The sequence below is a fragment of the Chaetura pelagica genome, unplaced genomic scaffold (genome assembly GCF_000747805.2).
Source record: "Chaetura pelagica isolate M959 unplaced genomic scaffold, ChaPel_1.0 scaffold189, whole genome shotgun sequence".
Classification (NCBI taxonomy): Eukaryota; Metazoa; Chordata; class Aves; order Apodiformes; family Apodidae; genus Chaetura; species Chaetura pelagica.
The window spans coordinates 3,288,325-3,312,314 of NW_009970716.1; the positions used below are offsets into that span (position 1 = coordinate 3,288,325).

Consider the following 23,990-nt stretch of genomic DNA (forward strand, 5'->3'; position numbering starts at 1 on the left):
CGGCCCGCGGGGGCAGAGCCGGGGCCTTCTGCGAATTGAGGGTGAGAAATGGAAAAAGAGGGTTAGAAAGTCGTTCCTATTCCGCTGAACTTTTGTTTTCTGACCGATAGAGGCCGGTAGAGGACTGTGGAGAAGGAAAGTTTATAACCAGCAGCACCAGGATGGACTTCCCTGCTACCCAACCAAAACCTGCTGCCGACGGGAAAATCATCTACTATCCTCCTGGAGTGAAGGAGATTACAGACAAAATTACCAACGATGAAGTAGTTAAACGGTTAAAGGTGAGCAATCCTGTCTACCATGCCCTTCCCTGCAACTTTTTGCTTCTTGAGGTAAACATCTCATCGTAGGAGAGAAGAATTGCCAGAGTTGCCTTTTCGTAGTTGAAACATCTTCTTGTCTGCAGACCTTTGTGGGTGTACCGCTTCGTTGCTTTTCCTTAAAAGAGGAGTAATTTTAGTAATTCGTGACTGTAGTGTTGTGAGTTCTCCAGAGCCAGGGTTGATAACTGAAACACCTAATTTATATGTAAAATGTATGCCCACTGTTGGGGAGAGGTCTGTAGTGGAATCACAAATCTTAATTGCTTTATATGTTACCAAAATTTTTTATGGTAAGCTAGAAGGTTTGTGTGAGTTTGAGCACTGTAAGCAAGCATAGTCAGGTGGGGGAAACAAGTAGATCCAGTTGAGGATATTTTTGACTGAAAAAAAGCCCTGTTCATAAACAGTGAGGATTAATTTCTGGAATATGTGGATAGAATATCGAAATTATTTCGTATGTAAACCTGCTTTAAGATGTTGCAATTTGAGATAATTAATATATTTTTTCTTTTTGTTATAAGTGCTGCTTGGCAAAGTTGCTAGATTTTCACAAGCAAAAGGCACTATAATAAAAGCATCCTCTTTGCTTGGTGATATAGAATCCTGAGGGTCTGTGAGGCTTATTTCTGGTTTGTTGTTTTTTAATCCCTTTTTCCACTGTCAATGTGAAATACTGCTGTGATACAATAGTATTATTTCTTAACTCTATGCTCAAAATAGAGAATAAAGTTGAGCATGAATCAAACATCAGCACAGCCTGTTTGGTAACACCATGGTCTTCAGACCAGAAAATTGTTGTAACCTGGTATTTGTTTCTGTGCCCAGGGTGGACATGTAGTAATGATTTTTAAAGATCAGAAATATTCTCTCCCCTGATGATCTTTTCCCCATCCCAACAGTGACCCATAAAGACTGAAGAATAAAAATTGGTCTTTTCTGGTCAGTTAGTACACTGAAAAATGTCTTACATGTAAGTGTGAAGAGAATGTAGGCTTGGTGTTTTGCTTTCAAAGCAGCAAAGTACATGTCAGTTGTTTCGTTGAAAACAAACCTTAATGTCCAATTACAGTTTTGAAAATTACTGAATGGTTTAGTCCAGCCTAGTATTTTCCAAAGTCTGGTGGAATATTGAGAGTTACAGAGGATTATCCTAGAGTTTTGATGGTTTGGACACAGACCTTGAGGGATTCTGTATAGAATGGGGAGGAGTGTGGTTTTGAGGTCCTAATTGAAATGGTTATTTTACTTTTTTGTCCCAGTTGTAGAACTTGCAGTAGTGACCTGTGCCATTCCTAGATAATAGGAATAATAGAATTTCAACATTGTGCATGTACATTTTGCTGAATTCATATGTGTGTTGGCCATCATTTTCAGGCAAAGGGCAGATTTTTTTGTCATTTTTTTATGAACTGTTTTTCTGTAATTTTTTAATGAACATTTTAATGAATGGTTAAGGAATTCAGATGACCTCAAGACTGTGGACTAATTTTAAATGGGAACAAATAATTGTTAGTGGACCTAAAATTACTGAAACAACAGAGTTAAGTTTTTTTTCCTCTCTTACTGTTATTGGTACTACTTAATCCGAGTTTGAGGAATTTTTTTTGGTCAGATACTAGCTTTACTGAAGCATCAAGAAAATCAGAAGCACTGTACACTTAGAACTAAACCAATAACTATTTTTTCTTTATATTTTTGTATAGACATATGTATATAATATTTATTTACTAATTCTGTGCTTCCTGATACCAACTTCATTTATAAAAACAAGTTCACTTTGATATGTGCAATATTATGATGATACAGTGCTTCGGATGGAAATACTTGAAAAAGTTCAATTAAAGATAGCTTTCCACAACTTTAAATATGACTTAATGCTGAAAGCCAGTTATAGCAGAATGTAGAAATTCAGGCATGAATCAGTTCTTCAAACTAGGTTTTTTACTTTCATTATGCATGAGTTAAAGATGCTCTGTGTCACTTGTACAGAAGATGTGTGTGTAACTTGGTGTTTTGTCGAGCAGGCTTTGTGTCAGTTTCTTCAAATGTGTGTTCTTTTAGCTTAATGAAGTCATGGTCGACTTAATTGGTTACAAATTTGTGTCCTTATTAGCAACTTTTCTGATAGCAGATCTGTATTTTTGTGTCCAGACCTCTTCTTGTGATGAAGGCTTTTCTTATTATTTGAACTTGAGACGTTCTGGGCACCTGTCCCGGAGTGCCTGAGCAGCAGCTTTTGTGCCAAGGACTTTGAAAAATAATGTTTTTCTATCCTTTCCCTCCTTCTGCTTGGGGTCGCAGGTAATAAAATGTAGGCCAGATTCATTTGCAGTGTTTCGATAGATCTGTATGATAATATTAGCACTGTCCTGAAAATGGAAGTAGTAAAAATGTTAAAATCAACATGTACTTTCTTAGCAGTGTAGAAAGCAAAAGCCTCTGGACTGCATATGTGTGATGAATGAAACACCCATTCAGGTGCTTAATGGAGTCGAAGGTGGTTTCTGTTAGATTACGTTGCTGGGTTGGTGCCTTCTTGGCATGGGACAGTACGTGATGTATAATTTCAGCTATTGATGAAGTGATTTTAACAATGGTGTGCTATGGCTGGGGACAAGTGTCCATTTAATAGATCAAATTAATTTTAATCAAATTAGGCAGCTAGCATGTAGGAGAGTATTGAAGCTTACTGTACTTTGACTGCAATTTCTAATTTTATTTTGTTGTTGTTGTTGCTAATGTTCCTCTTTGCAGTGCCTCTCTTGACATTACATAGTGATTAGTTTCAGGGATATAAGTCAAATGCTTGTCAATTTAATAAGACTTGTGAGGAGAGCTGATGATACCTTTTATTTAGCCAAGGAATAGAAATCGAAAATAGTAAAAAAAATTAAGGCACCCAAGTAGTCCTTCAGTTCCAAAATCAAGTCAGCAACTAAATAAAAGTAGAGAAGAGTTGTACTAGCAATATTGTATTTCTTCCCATAAAATAAGGAAAGTTGAAAGAAGTTTTAGGAACTCTGCATGTGTTTCGCTGCAAAGTTTCTCTACAGCTATTGAAATTCTAAAAAAGTGGACTGTATTTTACTGCCTTGTCAAACTCCGGACATGTATATTGTTGTCAGTAAACTTATATCGCAGATTAAAGTTTATTTGGTCACACCAGAATGTTTTTAGATCGTTTATACATAAACCTTTCATAATTAAGAATAAGATTAATAGTAGTGTACTTTATTGTGAGGTACACTAAAAATAGCCCCGTAATCCAAAATGCAGGGTTTCTCAGAGACTGTCTTCAACAGCCTTTCTAGGCAAAGCCAGAACTGCCACTAAAAGAAGTTTCTTTGCTGCATGTCGAACCTCTGTTCTGTACAAGCATTTTGTTTTACTGCATGCCAAAATGGGTGGGTGAACAGATCTGGGTTGAAACTTAGGAGAAAGAAAAAAATAAACTTGTGTTAATTTTAGCCTAAATGTTTTCTTGATTTATCTTGAGAGCTCACAAATGCTTGTGCTGGCATAAGGGAAAAAGCAACTGCTTTCTATGGCAGTCCTGCCTTAGGGACTTCAGGAAGGAACTTCAGAGCCAATTTGAATGTGAAAGTTGGGAGGTGTTATTCTTTGAGATAATTCTGCAGAAACAATGCAAGATCCCCCATCTCCATCTTACCTGCTAGATTTTTTTTAGGTAAAGGAAACATGCAATGATGAGTTCAGATATAGATTTGTATCAACAACTGTACAGTGCCCTCAAGTGTATGGCAAGTCTGTCAAAAAAAGGAAAAACAAAGTCCTGTCTTTTGTGTGGAGACATAAGTGTAAGCAATGTTAATTCATATAATCTATAAAAAGCACATTTAATCAGACTCTAAATATATAAAAGTGCCCAAAAAAGCAGTTTCAGAAACCTTCCAAAGGAAAAGAGTGATAAATTAGTTTCAACATAGAGATTTTCAACAAAAACCTGTCTTTGTGAAATTAAGCGTTTTTATAGGCTAGAATTTATTAAGGGTGATGTAGTTCTTTATCATAGCTTGGGTTAGTATTCTGTGTTCTGATTTTTTGTTAAGTTTAGGGGAGTGATTTTCCTTTTGTTTTTCAAGCAGTGCTGTAGTCTTGATGCTTTCCCCATGGTGACAGTCTGGCAAGGCGTTTTCTCTGAAAGTTACTTTTGATTTCCACACATCCACCCCCCTTTTCCACCTCTCCCCAGTTTTCCTGTCATCCCACTCCAAGGCCTAGCTTGTGATTGGAGAAGTTAGCATTGCTTGTGTGCCTTGAAGTCTTTGTTATCTTGTCCCATGGCACTTTTCAGTTATCTGATATGTATTTTTGCCAGAGTGAAACAAACACTGCCTCTCCTTTTTCCCATTGTCTTTTTGCATGTTCCTCTGGTTATTAGACATTAACCTCTTTGTAGTTGGGCCTGTCATGTCTTTATCTTTGGAAGATTATCCTCATATCACTAGAAAAAGTTAATGCTAATAATTTGTCACGTTATCCACAGGTGTTTTTTAGACATTTGTTACATAATGTTAAAATTGAGAGAGGCTGCTTTTTTGCTGTTTAAATGTTTTGGAGTAAGCTGGAGGTACATAAGATGGGAAAAAAAATTGCTCTTTATTCACTATTGTCTTTCTGTTTAAGTTAATGGCCATTCTATGAGATTGTGTGGTTAGGTGGACCTTCAATCTGACCTGCCTATGCTTAGGTAGTTATTTTGAAGGAAACTAAGAAAATACAAATTAGAATGGCATCTGGGAGAAGAAAATACACTAGAAGTTTGTAAGTCTGAGGGGGGGAAACGTGTATATATTAATTGTGCTGGATTGTGTTAGTTAATATATACTGATTTAGGTGACAGGTATTTTTATGACTTAAACCTCTAACTTGCATGTCCTTACATGCTTACATTTAAGAATTATAAGTAGTTTTGTGGAGGTCATATAGTGAGGTTACAGAAATGAACCACAGTTAATTATTGTAACAATTAAAAAACTTCCATTAATTGCATATAACTGCAGACTGCAGTTTGCAATGTTCCTGAGCTATTGCTGGCCACATAAGCCTAAAGTCAAATTTCTTATTTGATTTTGCTCATAGTTTAATCTTTTTAATTAGTTTGACTCTTGTAACAACCAAGTTTATCATTAACTAGAACAGGCCACTAGCCAGGGAAGAAGAAATCTTGTCTTACTTTTTTTCCAATGGAATATTAGCTGTTTGCTTTGTAAACGTCTCAAATGTATTAGTTCTTAGACTAGTTGTATTAGTCTATAGACAGTGTAGATTCACCCAGATGTTACTTTATTTCAGGTTGATTGATGATGAGACCCTTTGTTTTTGTATCTGATAATTCTCTTTTGTCATAGAACACATCAGTAATTAATGGGAATTTCACATTTACAATATTATTCTAATAGTTTCCTGGCAACAAGAAGATAAATATATTGTGAAAGAAAAGAAGCCCCAATTTGAAAGGGTGGGAGCTTGCTGAATTAGGAATGATAACTTCTGATGATTGACCACCAAAACAGACAGAGTAGTTCTGAAGTCCTTATGCCCTCATTTATTCTATTGTAAACCTTGAATAATTATTAATTTGATTGCAGTGCTAATGCTTTTTGGGGATGGCATGATGTTAATCCCAGTTTAAAAAATGGAAAATGAAGAGCTACTGAGTGTGAAAAAACCAAACCCAAACACCAGAAAGACAAGCTGGCTTCAAATGTCTGATCAGTCATTTCTAAAATGTGACTTCTGAAGTGACTGTGCATTCTGTTTCACTTTATGTGTTCAGACCACAAGTTCCTTTGATTTCAGTTACATTTCTGAGCACCTAGCAATTCTGTAAATGAGGTCTCATTGTCTCTGCTTAAGAATCCAGAAAATGACAAATAGGTTCTGCGAAAACCTTGTTACAGGTTGTTTAACAGGCATCATACAGAAACTTTGTGATAGGTGGGAGGCTAACATGCAAGTTTTCAGGCTTAGCCATTTTAAAACATGGCATAGAATATTCCTTTCCTGTGGTATTTTCCTTCAGTTGTAGTCTTCCAGCTTCAATAACAGGGCTGGCCTTCGGGCAATACTCTCTTCTCCCAAACAACCTTGATTAACTCCAGAGTTAATCAAGTCCTTTCTGTGGACTGAATGAAATAATGGCTTTAAGTTTGTTTTCTCTTTCTTTCTTCTTTTTTTGCGGGTGGTGGTGTGTGTTTGTTTTAAAGGGAAAAAAAAAAAGCAAATACCATATTAACATTAGGATTCACAAGTCTAGAACTAGAAGTTTGATAAATATGGGCTTACCTTTGAAAAGAGATGAATTAGAGTTGTTGTGATAAAAGCATACGAAACAATGACAGTAAATTAGGAATTTCTGGTTTTGCCCAGCTCTCCTAAAGAAAGAGCATTCATTGAAATTGAAACTTAAAACATTTTTGAAGGCTAAATATATCTTACTGAAAGTTTGCAGCAGTGCTGAACTGATGTTGTTTTCAGTAAGTGTGATGTGCTTTTATCATATAAATCACCTTAGGTGGGTGTGCCTGTCAGTATGTATTTTTATGGTATAATAATGTGGGAGACTTCTTGTGTATTCCAATATTTTAAATGAAGTTTGAATTAAAAATCCTTGACATATCACTGCACTCTTACAAGGAGTTTGTATGCATGTGTTTGGAAAACAGCAACAGCCTTTGGTGTGCTCAGTGTCATAAAGGAAGTACTAATCAATCTCACAACAGCGCTACACAGTGCAAGAACATTTTCCCTTGGTTTGCAGACAGTAATATGGAGATGATTGATAGGAAAGGAAATCAGACATCATCTGAGGTTGTTTTTCTTCCTTGTCTAGTTGAATCAATTCATATTATCTTGCCTGCTTACTGCCTATGTGCATCTTTTGCAACCAAAAAGAAAAAAAAACAACAGAAGAAATAGCGAGCAGGCCATTTGTTCACAGTATATATTATAGCCATTTTGGTAGTTAAAGAAACCAAACTTTGGTGTAGTCTTCAATAAACATTCCTTGCACATGAATTTTTCCAGACTGCAGTATCTTCTTAATCCCAATTGTTACCTAGAAATGTAAAACACATGCTTATTATTGGTGTCACTCAAAGCAGTGTGTGTTTCCTGGCTCTGCAGCTGTGGTAGACTAATGAACTGTATTCCCACTGCTGTGCTGACATCGGAATTTGGCTGTTGCAAAGATGTCTCAAGTGTGATGAAGCACTGTTGAAGGTAAACAAATATAAAATTGGCACAGAGTATGTTCCTGCTTAGGAAGGTTGAAAACTTTGTGGTACCTAGATAACATGGGATAGCCTAAACATATGTTTTATTTATGTGAGACAGGTGATACATACTTATCTGATGGAGATGTCAGAGCTGCAGTGTTAGGATCAGTTTTACGGCCATGGAAAAATCCATTCAAATTTACTGCGAAGACTGGTCAGCCTTGTTAATGTCTTAGTTATTCTCAAGTGAGTTGCTATTTCTTTCTAGTTGTTGTAACCTATTCTTAATGGTACTCTGTTGTCTTCCGTTAATAGAGCCTGTCAACGTTTTGCTGAAACAGTATTTGGCATAGTCATTAAGAATTTTAGGCCTTACATTGTGCTTTTAGTCTTGTATTTTTGTACCTTATGGTAGCAATTACAACATCTGTCTCCAGGAGATTTATCAAAATTTTCAAAACTGTTGATGCTGAGGAGAAGTTTTTTACTGGCAAAATACATTCATAAGTTTAAAGAGATATATCTTCTCTATTTACAAATACTTTTTTTTAACTGATACAGGCATAAGATGAAAGAGAAGGAGAGAGAACATTTTTTAATGAGTTTGGAGAAATAAAATTTCTGGATTCTTTCCCTGCCTCCTTCTTTGCTGGCTACAGCAAACTGTTAAAAAAAAAAAAAAAAAAAAAAGTTAGAGTTTAGTAGTATTAGCACTTGCTTGCATTTGTCACAGAATTCCCTTTCCAGCAGATCTAAAGCTATTCCCTGGTGGTCAATCAGGTTATCAATAGAAAGAGAAAAGAAAGAGACTACAACTGCCAAGGAACGAGAATTCTTTAATGCACCTAACATGAGAGTCCATTGAAAGACAAACATCAAACTTGTACTTATTATGAACATTTTATTGCCTAAGAATTACTCTCTCAAAAATTTAAAGAAAACATATTTGTGTTTTTCAGAAATGTGGTAGTACTTCCTTTATGAACAAATGCTTTAGGCTTGCACTTCTAGTGAAATAAGGTTTTTATCTGATCAGCCAGTCTAATTTCTTTGTTACTGATCTTCCCTGAAGTTAGTTCAAAATTTGCTGGCAGTTGGACAAAGGTTTCAGGGATGCAAGATTTGTCTTAATTGGTGCTGAGCAGAATAGAGTCATCCAAATTCTGTTCATACAAAGAAAAATGGACCAGCACTTTTAAACATTTCAAAAGGCAGCAGCCTGTATGCTAGCTGAAATTAATTAACTCATAGTAATATCATACAGGTGTTTCAGATGTAGGAGGATGTGCTGCCCCCTCCCAGCTCTCCAGGCACAGCACCTCAAGAGAGCGGGCAGGTAGTGCAGGATGAATGAGGGATGAGAGCGATGGGGAGCAGATCCGTCGGAAATTGGCTGTCATTAGTTTTACTGCTTATGATAAAACTAATTTCGTATAGCAGCAGAAAAGGAGATAAACAGCTAAAATAAATAACAAAAAATTTTTTGTACTTTTTTAACCCACAGACTGGTAGAGGGCTTTGAGTGTTATTTGAAAATGCTACTGTTTTTTTAACTTAAAGTGGTGGTTTTAACAACTAAAAATGATACCCATGTTGCTTGATCATCTTGATGAAAACTTCTTATGCAATGCACCATTACAGAAAGGAAAATAAAAAAAAAAGAGCACACCCCAGACCACTCAAAACACTATCACTAAATTCTTTAGTTAATGTTTGCTATTTTTCTTACGTAATTTGTTTTTTCTGTTTATTTTGGCTGCTTAGAATCATGATGGCGGTGCAAATGCTGAAGTAAAATTTGAAAGTAGAGTTGGACTTAGGAATAGAAATAAGAATATAAGTCAAATAAAAAAATTGCAGTTGATCCTGATGATGAAGCCATAGTGTGGATATAAAGTTTGTTAAAATAAGTTGTTCCTTGAAAAAAAATAAATCTGACTAACCCTGCTTGTGTTACCAATTTATTGAAAGGAAAATGCCGTTGGATATTTCCCTTTAAAATTTTTATTCTACCTACAGACAGACAGTGTAGTCCAAGTAGGGTAAATCCTATTATTTTAATATAATTTTATGTTTTAACTGTGTTATTCTGTTACTGTTTGAAAATCTATGCATGTAGTTAAGTATCAAAAATGCGGTAGTGGCTCTCTGTAATAAACTCATGATTGAAATTGAATCAAACCATAGTTATAACGTAGTAGAAAATTATTTGAAATTAAATTTTCAAGAATATAGAAATCATTATTGTATTGTGATGTAAAGAATAAGACTTGATACTTGGATACTTAATTGTCACTGACTACAGTGCCTTCCTGTGGGGCTTAATCCTGATGTCCTAGTCAGTTAGAAAGGATATTATTTTTCTTTAAAAACTTTGTTTACATGAAACAGTGAAGAGGAATCACTGAGAAATCATGCTCCTTTGTTCATGCAAAGGCACAACGTATTGTGAAGGGAAGTGTAATTCTTAAGGTGTCATAGTAATAAACATAAAATAAACTCAGTACTGATTTTTGATAGTAGAAACAGAATTTAGTATTCTGTGGGGAGATGGAAAAGGTAACCCTGTATGTTTTTGACAGGTGGCTCTTTCTCAGCACTGAATTGCTGCAGTTAGAATTCATTCACTTAAAATGCACAACAAAGAAATTCAAGGCAGCTTTAAAGCTTTCTGCTGGAAATACTTGTTTATTTAAATACCTTATTCAGTCATCCTTTGTAAATGTGCTTGGCATGTGTAACTATTTCTGAAAAACTTCTAAACAATCTCTTCTTGAAAGCTCCCACTTCTGCTATTGCCAGCAAAATTCCAGTGGCAAGAAAAGAAGTACTATTTTTGCTTGTGTAAAGTCAGTAAATGAAGGTCTGGGAGTTGCATTTGTGAACTGATAGTGACATTTTTTCTTAGAAAATGTATGTAAAATATGAAAGTAGGCATAATTCTGCAGCCTAAGGGAAACCGGGAAATACAGAAATAAGATTTCAGCTTTATTCCAGTTGGAGCTGGTAGTCTAGACTGCTGTTAAATCCTGAGCCTTTTGCTTTAGGAAATGGGAGGGTTCACCAAGTACTAAAACTGTATCTTTGTAGACTGTATGTGCATTGATTCAACTGGAACTACTTTGATGGGAAACCTAACAAGCTGTTAAGAAACTCTTCTTGAGCTGGGAGTGAAAACCAAGTCAAAAGCTGCTCTTAAACCTCATCTGGGAAAGCGGGGATGGCATGTAGTGTTTTCCAAAGTTACATACTTTCAGTCCTAGCCTTTGTTTCTTTAAAGGTTAAAACACCTGCAGTCATGACTAAGTTGTAAGGCTGCCATTTAATTTTGTTTCATTTTGACATCATTGCTTGTTCTTATTTAGGTTCTTGTGCAAATTACAGCATTCTGATCTGAGTTGGATTTGTTACGTAGATTAAAGCATACTCATCCTAAATTGCAGCTCGGTGTGCCACTCAGTTTCTGATGCTGAAATTGGTTTCTGATACTCACACAAATGGGGTTCTCCACTACTTCTTATCTAGCAGTGAAGCTGGTTTGAGAGGCATTTTCAGACTCTCCTACACTAGCGTTGTCCCCTGAGAAATCATATTACAGAGCTGCACCCCAGTTCACACCATCTTGAGACTTCAGAGTCTCCAGCTTCGGTCTCTATGTAGGCTGTGATGAGTTTAGGTTTCTGTACACTTGTCAACACTAGTTAAAAGCTTGGCATCATGCAGCATCCTTATAAAAATAATCTAAAACTAGCCAATCACCTCAACATCTTATAAATTAAAAAAATATTAATTATGAACATTTTTAGAGTCTTCAAGGGTTTTCCCACTGCTTTTCATAATCTTTATTGATCTTCTGCTCAAAAACAAAACTATGGGCAAAAATAATTTCATCAGGAAGGTGAAAAGGTGGAGGGGCAAGTAGTGACAGGTTAGTTTTGCAAAGTTTTGTGAGTCAGTTTAGTAATCTGAGCTGACTTGCAAAGTGAGTTTTTTAACATAGTCAAAATCGAGTTATTGTATTGGAAAAAGTAATTTTAAAAAATGCAAGTCCTCTTTACAGAGTGCCAGAACTGTATTTTTTTTAAGCTTGTCATCCTGACACTGTCGTACCTAACCCTGTTAAGTTGACACTGGTACTGAAGGAAACAGTTACTCATCCCCACCACTGCTGCCTTTGCTGTTCAGGGAGAACACTGATTCAAAGTCGGGTGGCTTATTTGAGTAAGCAGCACTCTCAAAGCCATAGAAACAGTTTGTGAAGAGGAGGAAAGTAAAAAACAGAGGCATATAGTGACTCTAGGCAGGAAGGGGGAAAGTAGTGTACTTAGCTGGAAAGGATGGTATTGCTACACCAGTAGCTGGAGGATTGCCTTGAACTGTACACTGCTGGTATGTGCAGCAGCACAAATGCCCAAGCCAGCACTTAGAGGCAGTAAGTGCTCTTGCCTGCTTGTGGGTCATCCTTTTTCATACGCCATACCAGGTGTGACTGTGGGATACAGAACTGTGGAAGTGATCCTATTAAAAAACACTTTTTTTTTCACCCAGGTCATTTTTAATTTGGATCAGTGTGACTTAGCAGTCACCTACTATCCCCTGCTTGTGCTGGCAGAAGCTGTATGACAATCTTGGGGTGGCAGAACCATTGCTTGAGGTGACAGCTTAATTTGGAAAACTGTGTTTATTGGGTTTGACCTTATTAAATCAAGTTAAAGATTCATTAAGATGAACCCTAAGATTGGACTGAAGCAGTCTCACCCTCCCCCGTGCATTTTGACAACCATGTGGTGAGCTGGATCAAGAAGCACATCTATCTGAAGAATAATCGGGTCAGACAAAGGTATTTTTCATAGTGTCACAGTTGCAGGCATGCTGGAGTAACGTAGGGATGGGTCAGGCAGATTTGGGTTGACTCACTGCTGTAAAACTACACCCCAAGAAGTTCCACAAACATTCCCCACCCCCTCAATTTGGTAAGGCAGTGTCTGTGCACAAAATGACTGTGTCCCTTTTTTTCAGAGAGCTGTAAATGTTAAGTGCAGTGAACGAGGTACCAGCCTTCCATGTCTGAAAAAGAAACTAATAAACAGAGGAGAATGTTTTCTGGTTAGAAACAATTGAAGTCAGTGCCACTTTTATATGCAAATGTGTGGATTGTGCTGGTGCCAGTAATTTTGAGCTAACATGAATGTTGTGGAATCTGCAGTGGATTTTCTAATGTATTAGCTGACTGGCTGCTGTAACAGATAATGCTATTCATACTAATACATGCTTGCTTTAAAAATAACTTGTTTTTATATTGGAGTTTGAAATTGGTGTAGTTATATTTAGTGAGACATACTTACATACACTTGGCGTTTCTTTAAGAATGTTTAGTTTCCTCTTTTTTCCCCTTGTTGTCTTTCCCATTTGTACATAAAAAATTATGTGAGTTATCAGTCTCTATCAGGCCTCCATAAGCCCAGTGGCTCACAGTTCTGTACCAATATTATGATTACAAGATGTGGGCCTTGATGTTTAGGCTGGTCACTTCCTGTTCTTTAGTCCAAACTACTGAGTCTTGTGCTGTGACTTGAACTAGAGAAGGCAGTACAGGACAGTGCTTGCAAACAGATTTGTCTTCGTGCCAGCTCACTTTTTTTTTTTTTTTTTTTTTTTTTTTTTTTTCTTCTTCCTAATACCTGCTGTAGTTGATAGTTCTTTAAACAAGGACTTGTGCTAACTTACAGGACGTGTGTGTGTCTGTAGGGGAACATGTGTGTGCCTAAATACACAGAAATTAATATTTTATTTCCAGATAAACAGCCATTCAAAAAAATTGTACTACCCAGCAGATAGGCACCATAAATAGCTTTTTCTGCCCCAAGCATGAACTGATAAAATGCAAGCAGTAGAATCTTTTTTTTGGTCATCCCAAAGCCAGCTAACACTCCACGGGGTCATAGTAGGGTCAGACCATGATTTTAGGGTTGCACATGAAGCCCTTCCAGACTTATTTGTAGAAGGTGAAAACCCTTCTTCTTTAAATGTTGCTCATTAACTCATATTTCTTAAAGTTCAGGGCCTGAGAGTTGTGCAGAACAAATTGCTAAGGACTTCTTGATAGGCTGAAAACCTGGCTGTTGTTAAAAAAAGTTTCATCATAATTTCGTTTATTCTTTAGAGAGACAGTGTTTACAAAGAGCTTGCACTTCTGTGGAGATGTATGCATTGAAATTCTGTGGTTGCCAAACTTTAGCCAACCCTAGAACTGAATTTTGCCCAGTTTTCTAGTAGTAATTTATTTGTATACAGAAACTTCTGTGAAAATAGCTGCATGGGAATGTTGCCAAAAACTGTAGTATGAAGTTGTATGGATAATTTTGATTATGCAAATCCTCACTTGGAAATAATTTGATGTCATCTCATGTTACTGAGTGGGTTTGCAGCTTGTTGGTTTTGGTAGTTTCATTTTGTATTATTATTAAAGCAAATTTTTTATTTTTAATCTTCAATTCTGAAAGCTTCAAAATAATGCATAAGAAATTAATGTGTGAATATATACAAATACACTTCGTATATATTCACCAGTCAGTAGTCTACTGTGATTTATGGGGCTCAGTCTTTTTGTTTTAAATAAATTCTGGAGACCATAAATGGGTCTTGATTAAAAAATCTCTACCTTTCAAATTTTTGATGATATATGAAAAAAAACTGTGAGGAGCTGATGCCATTTGTGACCAGTGGATTAAATGTTCTGGGGTTTGGCCAACACAAAGCAACCTGGGTACATTGATACTAGATGATCATCATGTTGCAGAGGGAAGGTAGATGGAGGCTAATACAAATTTTACTAGAAACTAACTGGGCACCATCTTAGTTTAGACCACAATGCATGCAAAACTCATTGAAAATAATGGGGGAGATTTCTGGTTTTCCTGGGCTTCTCTGAGATTGCTGACTAGGAGATACTGGTGTCTCACCCGAGAGGAGTGGTAAGCACAAGCCCAAAACAAGAACACACATTAATTCAGAATAAAATACTGCACTCTTGTATTTCTCTTTTCAGGGTGGAAATGTGAGAAAATAAATGTAGCAAGATACGTTTCACACCTGTTTTGTTAAATCATTTAAGTATGATACCAGCCTGCATGGTATGATTGTGAGGGTCATTTAAAAAAAATGGAACAAAACATACAGGAAACCAGAGAAAACTACAGAACGTGGAAGAGTTTCATCCTGTTTTGGCTTTTGAAGAGTAAAAGCAATGGAACTTACTATATTTTAAGCCTTGTAAATGCAAGCTTAAGACAAACATAAGAACTTTATATGGGATTCAGGATGTGGAGGCAATAACTATGCAGTCTAGAATGTTTTTAGATATGAAAAGTTAATGGTTTTGCTTATGCAATACCTCCTGTATGCTTAAGAATGATCAAGTGGTTTATTTTGACAATCATCTGGTCAACTGGTTGTGACTCTCCTGCAAACTTTGTATTTGAGAGATCTGTTGTGTCCTTTTATAAATAATATTTCCCCTCCTTTTTTCAATTTTCCTGATTGTTTTTTAATATTTTTTTGTTTTAGCTGTTTTTTAAATCTTCTGCACGTGCACATGGACTGCTGTTCTGAGGTCACTGCAGCTGAGAAAGTCGAGTCTCTGTTCAATTTTTGAGTCAGAGAAAAAGAATAAAGGCTGATTTTTAAACAATGGGGCATTATTTTTGCTTGTGGCTTCAGGCCACTTCAGTCCCAGTATTCTTGATGAAGTGTGTGCTTTCTTATATATTCTGGGCAATGATAATTTTTTTAGGCCAAGACTTGCTGCCTTGTCAGATTTCTCTTTGGCATTGTCTTGTCGCAGATGCAGACATTTGTGAGATGATCAAGTACTCTGCCAATGGGTACCAAAATTATGTTTGTGCTTGGGATACAGGTTAGTTGTTTCAGGTGTCCGATCACTGCATTTTCCAGCTATTTCAAGTGAAGGTAAAAGTTACTGCTGCCATTTACGCACTGTCTTTAGAGAGTTATTCTATTATATTGGTAGCATTTATTGAATAAGTTTAAATAAATGTACTATAAGACTCTTAGAAACTGTAAAATTTAGTGGGCAATAAAGTACTTTTTTCCCCAATTAAGTATTAACATAGGTGTTAAAGTTACTTTACAGGCATAACCTCAATAAGTTAATTGATTCTAACGTTTTGTACTTTTGGGGTTGAAATTTCTCAAATTTGGTCATGGACAGGATAAGTGATTTTCAGGATGAACATGACAAAGAGTTTGTAAATACAGAGCTGGTATGTTTCAAGTGCTTTAAGGATGTCACACCTTGAAAAAAATTTCTGTGATTCCTGTTTTAGGCAGTCTTTATGAGAATGTTGCTGGCAGCTATTTAGATTATATTCAGTACTTGCAGGTTGCTGATTTCAGCAACATGGTTTAGTGAAATGTTATTTTAATCTAAATTCAACATGGTTAATTCTGAGACTAAACTTAAATAGTTTGGTTACATATATAAATAGGTACATTAAATATGTAAATAGTGTATTTTCTATCAAAAATTGTATACATTGACCTTACTGCCTTTAACCTTGAGAAATCTGCCTGATTTGAGTTCTTCCTTGCATAGATATTTTTGCATAAAAGACAGTATTTTTTTCTTAGAGCATTATCTTGTTATACTAATTGGGGAGTTTCATAGTAAAGCAGGAGTGATTGTAGAGGTAAAAATGGGAAAACACTGTGCAGTGCAGGTATGTGTGCAGACTCACTGAGAGCATTCTGGGGGATCTACCTAATGGTGGGTGCCTGATCTCTGTAATGCAAATGGTCAGAGCCTGAAGTCTTCATCTGATGTTTGTTTCTAGCAAAGAAAGAAAATTGCAATACTGTCTAGGATTTTGGGGGCATTGGTGATCCTTATGTATTTCACTAAGAAAGTTTTAGTGCATGAAGACACCTTATTGGAAGTGCTTTAAAAAAAAAAAAAGTTTTGAAAACATTCTTAAAAACAACAGATAAGTCTTTGCAAATAGAACTTTGTATCTGTTATACTGCCTGTTTCTTATCTTGGCAAAGTAAGTAGCTATAAAACTGTATTTACATATGAGGAATGTCAAGGGACAGGTACAGCAGTTACAGGCATATTCTAGCTATCCAGAAGGCAAGGCTTTGATGGCACTGATAGGCAACATAGTTGCAGAACTCTTGCAGAGGAAATAAGGAGTTACTTAGAGTTCTCAGAATATTAGAGAAGAATTCCCATCCATTATTCTATTAGCCCAGAATTAAAATAACTGCAGAAAATCAACAAAATTGCCACAGGTCAGGGAGGTGATGTATTATCTTTTAAAATAGTATTGTTAATCTAGAAAGGTGTAGTAGAGATCTGTAAAAGCAGTAGTTTTATTTTCTTTCTTTAGTTGGGGACAAAAAAAGTTCTCAGATTTGGAAATAGAATACATATCTTGGGTGGGAAGTAGTTTTTTATGAGCTCAATGCAGCTATATGGCTTGAAAATATTATTTAAATGTGTAGCAAAGTTAGAAGAAAGTGAAAACCTGGTCCTGTGACTGTCCTAAACATCCATCAAACAAAACCAGATATGAGAGACATGAATGGGAAAAACGCTGCTGTTTTTTTTTTTCCTGTCTTCTTTTCCTCAGTTTCCTGCCTTTGCCTTTTTTAATTTTTTACGTTTTCATTGAACATACAAATGCAACTCACTTCTGTACATAAACCAGAAAATTATACATACTTGTGTGAAATATTGTATCATAACATGAACAGTAAAATAATTTAAAATAACATTTTAATTACTGTCATGTAAAGTCCTCCAAAATACTTTCTGTAAATAATATATTAAATTTGAAATATTTCCACATTTTTGGCAATTATGATGGTAATATTACAAGTTGAATTGATTGAAGACTTTTTATATTATTCTTTGCTACCTACATTATAATTAAATATATAGTCTTGTCATATTAATCTTCCAGGCTTATTTCTCAAAAACTGAATGTCCTGCATATAATCTCTCCATCTTGAGCATCATTCTGCTGCTGAGCACTGTGGATTTGACTTAATAGCTCCCTAAAGAGTTGTTTTGTTTTCTTTTTTTTCTGTAAATAATATGGATTATAGTGCTCAACAGGTAGCAGAATTTTCTGGTAAAACAGTGCTTCACTGAAGAAAGCTAATTTGTATTAATAGCAAATACTTTGCAGAAGTATGTCTGATTTGGTAGGTGCAGTAGCTGGTGCACCACCAGCTGGCTGACCTTTGCTGCAGTGAGATGAACAGCAATGTCCATGTCAGGTTTTGGTTTGATGTGCCATTTGTTGTGGTTTTTGTGGTGGTGATGGTGATGGGTAGTAATAGTTTTGATTGTGACATATCAGAAATTTTTGCAATTTAATGGTTGTGATTTTTGTCCAGCCTTTCACATGGGAATGGATAGCTGTGCCTTCTGCATTCTAGGAAATGGTTGTTAATGTAACAGTCCTGTAATAAGGCTCCAGCAGATGACAGGCAGTGATGAGTTGACCCTGGCTGGATGCCAGGTTCCCACCAAAGCCGCTTTTCTGGACAGGGGAGAGAAAATACAACAAAATGCCTGTGGGTCGAGATAAGGACAGGGAGGGATCACTTACGAACTACTGTCATAGGCAAAATAGACTGGACTTGCAGTCTTCGGGGATGTCTCCCAATTTTCGTGACTTTTCAAAGATTATGGAGAACGGCTTTGCAATGACTGGAGCCACTGCTCCTGTGTGGGTCCCTCATGGGGTCACAGATCCTGCAGGCAAGTGTGCTTCAGCATGGGCTCCTCTCTCCATGTGTCTCCTCAGGTCCTGCTGGGAGCCTGCTTCAGTGTGGGCTCTCCATGGTGTCACAATCTCCTTTTGGCATCCACCTGCTCTGATGTGGGGTCCTTCATGGGCTGCAGGTGGATATCTGCTCCACCATTAACCTCTGTGGGCTGCAGAGGTACAGTCTACTGGACCATGGTCATTACCACAGGCTGCAGGGGAATCTCTGCTCCTGGAGCACTTCCCCCCACTCCTTTCTCAGTGACCTTGGGGTCTGCAGTTATTTCTCTCATATATTCTCACTCCTCTCTTCAGCTGTAGTTGTGGCTGTGCAGATTTGTTTTCTTCTTCTTAAATACATTGCTTTAGAGGTGTTACTGCTGTCACTGATGAGCTTTACCATGACAGGTCTGTTGTGGAGCCAGCTGGCAGTGGCTCCATGGGACATAGGGGGAAGCTTCTAGCACCTTCACACAGAAGTCATGCCTGTAGTTCCCCCCTCTACCCAAACCTTGCAATGCAAACCCAATATACAGGCATGCAGACAAAATTCCTGAGTGCAGTTTCATCACTAGATAGGTACTCATGCTAGGGTTTCACATGATTCGCCCACCTCCTGATGTTTGGTCCTAAGGTTCAGTGGAACCTGGCTTCTAAAGAAACCAAAACATGAGTGCCACAGCTGAAGAGTATTTTCTTGTTCACCTTGATAGCTTCGTGTGCTACTGAGTATGATGGTATTAATGTGTAATAGCCAGTCATTGAACAAGTTCCCTGAAAGTAATTTTAATTTCTTTCTTCTCTTACTGTTGCAAACTGTGCAATTAGAGCTAAAGATCAAGGTACAAATATTTTGCATAATTTTCTGCCTCAGTAGATACAGCAAATCTTCAACTTGCCACAATTTACAAGATTGCTGAAATAAAAGACTGTGTTTTCTTAAGGAAAATGAAAAGCCTTTTTCTGGATCTTGTTTATTGGCTGAGTTGGAACATAAGCAGAAAGAGAGCATGATGTGCTTTATACACCAGTCCCTTCTGGATGACTGAGTCTGGGAAACTGTATAATGTACCATAGGATACACCTGTACTGTGGTGTAGGAATAGACATGAATACAGTCTTTAAAAATCAGTATTGCTGGAAGCATAGCCCTCTAGTTGTGTTTTGAAGTGAAACTCCAAGACAGTAATTTGTTGCAAGAATTGAGCTTACATATTAATTTCAAAATGAATCCTTGCAGTCAATTCAGAGTGGAAATGAAAATGTTGTTTTTCTTGTCCAGCACCACCTCTTGAGAAGAGGAAATGAATTATCACACAGCAGTGAACTGCTTATGATGAATCCTCTCCCTCACATCTGGAGGCTATTTCCAAAGTACCTGGGAAACTTCATATGGAAATAGAAACCCCTTCACTGTGGGGAATATGCTTTTAAGAATTTTTTTGTTTTGCCCCAACCATGTATAATAGTGGCTAGTATACCTGGGGGAAAGGTATTACTAAATTAAATGCTCCTAACTGTTAATGTCTTGAATTATCATTAGAATGTTTAAAGAATAGGCTCTTTTTAGTCCCCCTGCAAATACTCTTGTTATGTATATGTATATGTGGAAGCAAAGTTTCTGAAAATTTAGAAAGCTTTCAGTGTTTTAGTTTATGAACTTTATTTAGAGTACTTGCAACAATTGTTAGACTTTGGCAGGAAAGTTGGAAATAATTCTATTACAGATCTTTCTAGTAATAAGACTAGATGCTAAGATGTTGAAGACTGAATTCCTTTAAAAAATTAAATAAAAATTTATGCTGTTGCATCATGCTCAAATAATGGATGTATAAGAGGTAGTGAATAACATTAGTATGAAGAGATAATGTGCTGATCCTTATGTGCAGTGTCTCTTCCTTCTCATTATTTGAGAAGAAATATACATATCTTGTTAAAACATATTATTTGATCCATAGTATTATAGCTTATGTTATAGAAAACTGTGGAATTTTTAAAAACTAGATTAACAAAATACTTGCAGGATTTTAGTATGACAAGGTCAAAGTAACAATATTTTTTAATGTTTCTTATATGAAAATTACTTTAAAAGTAGTCAAGTATTGTCATGCATCAAGAGGGGGGTGCAAACATAAAGCATATTTAAATAAATAATTTTTGTTACTGACAATACCATGACCTACAGTTAGATGGTACTCTGCATGCCTGAAAGCCTTGTAGCTGTTTGGGAAACAGGAATCATGAAGAAGTGCCTCCGTTTGGTTGATTACAACCAAGGAGGATTTCACAGAATCCCTATTAAATGAAATTATTTAAGTGAATGGAGTGAATTCAGTGGAAGTGTTTAGTCTGTCAGTAAAAGCAAGGTGAGGAACAGTGAGAGAAAACAAAATTTTGCTGGCTTTATGAAGTTGTACAGGACAAAATTAGGGAGGCCTGATGCATCAGTCTAGGCTGCTCAGTGAAATCTTTCACTGAATAGCTTCTGTCCACAAATCTAATAGAATTTAACGTTGCACGTGGAGCCAAATGGTAAACATTATGGGTATAATGATTCCTGTATAGAAGTTAGGCATGTGTGCTTATCTGAATACTGTGTGAATGTGCTCTGTGCAGTACTGCAGTTCTAGAGAACATTTGCTTTCAAAGGTATGAGATGACATTGTGGTGAGAGTTAAAAGAATCTGGAAGACAGCGTAAAAGTGATAGTTTAGGAAAGGAAATGTAGAACCTCTGCTGTTTCAGGTCATTATATAAACCCAGAAAGTATATAATTAAACAAAAATTAATGGATACATTGGATTCAACTTTTGGAAAGGACTGTGAAAACATTTCTGAGACATTGAATTGAAAATGATCAGTGATCACATTATGGTTTTGTCAGTTTTCTAATGAATAGAGGTAAAGGTAAATTTTTGGGGGGGACTAATAGGATTTGAATATAGCTGCTCATTTCAGGCCTCATCTGCTTGCCACTGTTAAGGTTAAGAATTTGTGTAGCTATTAGGTTGCTTGTTAAGAGTTCATGTATCAGAAGGCTGAATTCTTCTCTCTTCCTTCAGTCTTTGCCATTGTATTCTATCTACTTTCCCTTCTGCTGGTTCTGGAACATACCAGATCTATTCATTATCTAACTATGCCTTTCAAAAAACTACCCGGGTCTTTTTCTGAGGAGGTTTTCAGCCAGATTAGTAACTTCAAATTGACTTGTGGAGTTATTTAACAAGCGTTGCGGCCAGTGCAAAACATGCAATGGCACTTCAAGCAGGGCAGGGTGAGTAATGGGAAAGGGAGAGGGAGATGGTGGCAGCAAGTGGTTAAACTGGATCTCTATGTCACATGGAACCAAAACCGTAGCTACTGGGAAAGGCATTTGAACAGTGTACTGCTGTGACTCCTTGTTGGTAGGCAGATCTGGATTTCTGTCTGTGCTTCAACTTCCTTTTTTTTTTCTTTTTTTTTTTTCTCCTCCCCTCTCAAGTATATACAGAACCGCAAGAAAGATAGTACTCCAGCCAGTCAGTTATAAGGGAAGTTCTGTTAAACTGCTTGCCTTCAAAGCTGGTTATAAGCTACCTTCTCCTTAATGACAAAGTTGAATGTCTTCATACAAAATCATAGCCTGTTTTGGAGGAGTGGTGTTTTTTATTTCAACAGCTTAAGGTAGTCCCAACTTGAAATGAGAGGAGACATGAGAAAGTTCTCATACTGTTACAGCAGTGGATATGAATTGATTTACGGGACATTTTTCCATGAAGTATAGTGAAACCTGCTTTAAAGTATCGTTTGGCTTGGAGGAAAAAGCACCTTACTATTACATAGAGTAGTGAAGGAACTGAGATTGTATAAAAATGGGTTTGAATCTTCCAGATCTTTCTACAATAAAAAAATTTGTAGTCAGTTTTACTGTCTGATGAAATACTCAGTTCTGAATAAGAGGTTGTATGTTGACAAAGTTCAAGTGATAAGAATGGACATACAGTGTTTTCTTTGCATGTCATGCATCTGATTTTTCCCATGGATTTGTTGATGGCCAAAGGCTACAAGATTTATCGCATAAAATAAAAATTGGTAATAGTATTTTCTTCAGTGGGGCAGGAAGGACACTGTTTTACTTCTTTTTAGGAAGCATACTTCTTTGCAACCTTTCCTTGAGCAGTCTATACAAATTACTGTAATCAAGATGTCAACATTGCATGACTGATTTTGCAGGGCAAAATATTCTGCCACTATTTAAAGAGCATGTTCTAATTTGAGCTGTGAAAGACGTTTAATACTAAAGCATCTGATTTTTGTAATTTCATTTGCCTTTTCCCCCTTGTCTATTGCCTTTATGTTACTTGATGAATCTTCTAGATTTATATCAGAATTGAAATTCTACTGTGTTAGTTATGGAGATACATGTGGTAATTGTACAGCCTCCCTCCCAAATTGGTAACCGTATTTGTCCTGTTTCGATTATGATGCTGTATGTGTGATGTTTATATTCATTATCTAGTTACTTAAAAACAACTCTATCAAGAAAGTTCCATCAAGTTATTAACTGCTCAGTATATGGTTTTTATTATAAGTAGTAATCAGTCTCCCTGCTTTTTCAATATGTCACATTCATTTTACATCTGGGTTCCTGGAAAGTATTATCAGAGTTGCTCCATGTAAGTAAAAATAATACAGACTGTACTGTTTTACTGATGTGAAGATAGTAATCAATTAGAAGTCTAAGACTGGCAGTTGGCAAAGGCTCCAAAGAAAAGCTCAGTGCAGGTTAGTCCTCAGGGGAAGGATAGCCAGTTAAACTGTTTGCCTAGTCACAGGGATATTGCTGTAATGACTACTATTGCTCTTCCTGCATAAGCTTTGCGTCTCTTTTGATACATCTGCAGTCACATCTAGAAACCCTGGTCATTGTCTTCACTTGGTGAGCAGGGTATGAAGAAGGAGACAAAATAGTCTGCGCCCCAAAAAGCATACAATATGTTTTGTATTATCTTTTTTCTTCAACTTTTTGAGTTATTTTCTGAGTTATTCAGAGCCAGTTAAGTGTCCTCTCAGAGTATAAATGAGATAGAATTTGTAGTGGAAATTGGGCAATAAAATTTGTTTTTCAGGAGTTAGTAACAGTACTAGGAAGGGAGTGCTACTTTTTTTTACTTATGACAACAGCAAAACATCAGAAAAAATCCATCGGCTCCCTTCCAGTTCATTGTTTCTATGATTCACATACACCCCTTGCTTAATTTGTTCATCTACTTCTGTCTAGCTATGACTCTGATAAGTGCGCACCCTAAAAAGTAATTGTTTACCATGAAGTGAAACCCTGTCAGATGATGGTGCTCCAGATCATCTGCTTCTGGTGGTAAGATGGTAGCCCCAGTTCTCCAACTGGAGATGCTGCTGGCCCATTTCTAACCACTTCTGTTTGTGGTCTTTTTCCAGTGCATCAATGGCACTATTAAGAGATGAAGCAAACCACAGTCTCCTCATGTCCCTTTACAAGAAAAGGCTTTTGAGACTGCTTTTGTAGCCATCTTCTGTACCTTTTCCATTTTGAGTTCCGTTTTTTAATCATTGAGAGTAATAAAACCTAAGTGATGTGTTTCAAATCAGTCTTTAGTATTTTTAGCATTTTA

At 36.6% G+C, this 23,990-nt stretch overlaps 1 protein-coding gene across 3 annotated transcripts in view; it reads left to right on the top strand.

Moving 5' to 3' along the window:
• The first annotated feature begins 99 nt into the window (after window positions 1-99).
• PDS5A (PDS5, regulator of cohesion maintenance, homolog A (S. cerevisiae)) overlaps window positions 100-23,990 on the top strand; it is a 75,484-nt gene continuing 51,593 nt past the window's right edge. Inside the window, exon 1 of one of the 3 annotated variants that reach the window (XM_010006106.1) lies at window positions 100-281. In XM_010006106.1, coding sequence (XP_010004408.1) covers window positions 162-281 — 120 coding nt within the window. In that variant the 5' untranslated portion in view covers window positions 100-161. The remainder of the gene's footprint in view (window positions 282-23,990) is intronic. The other 2 variants (XM_010006108.1, XM_010006107.1) reach the window with 2 other exon arrangements.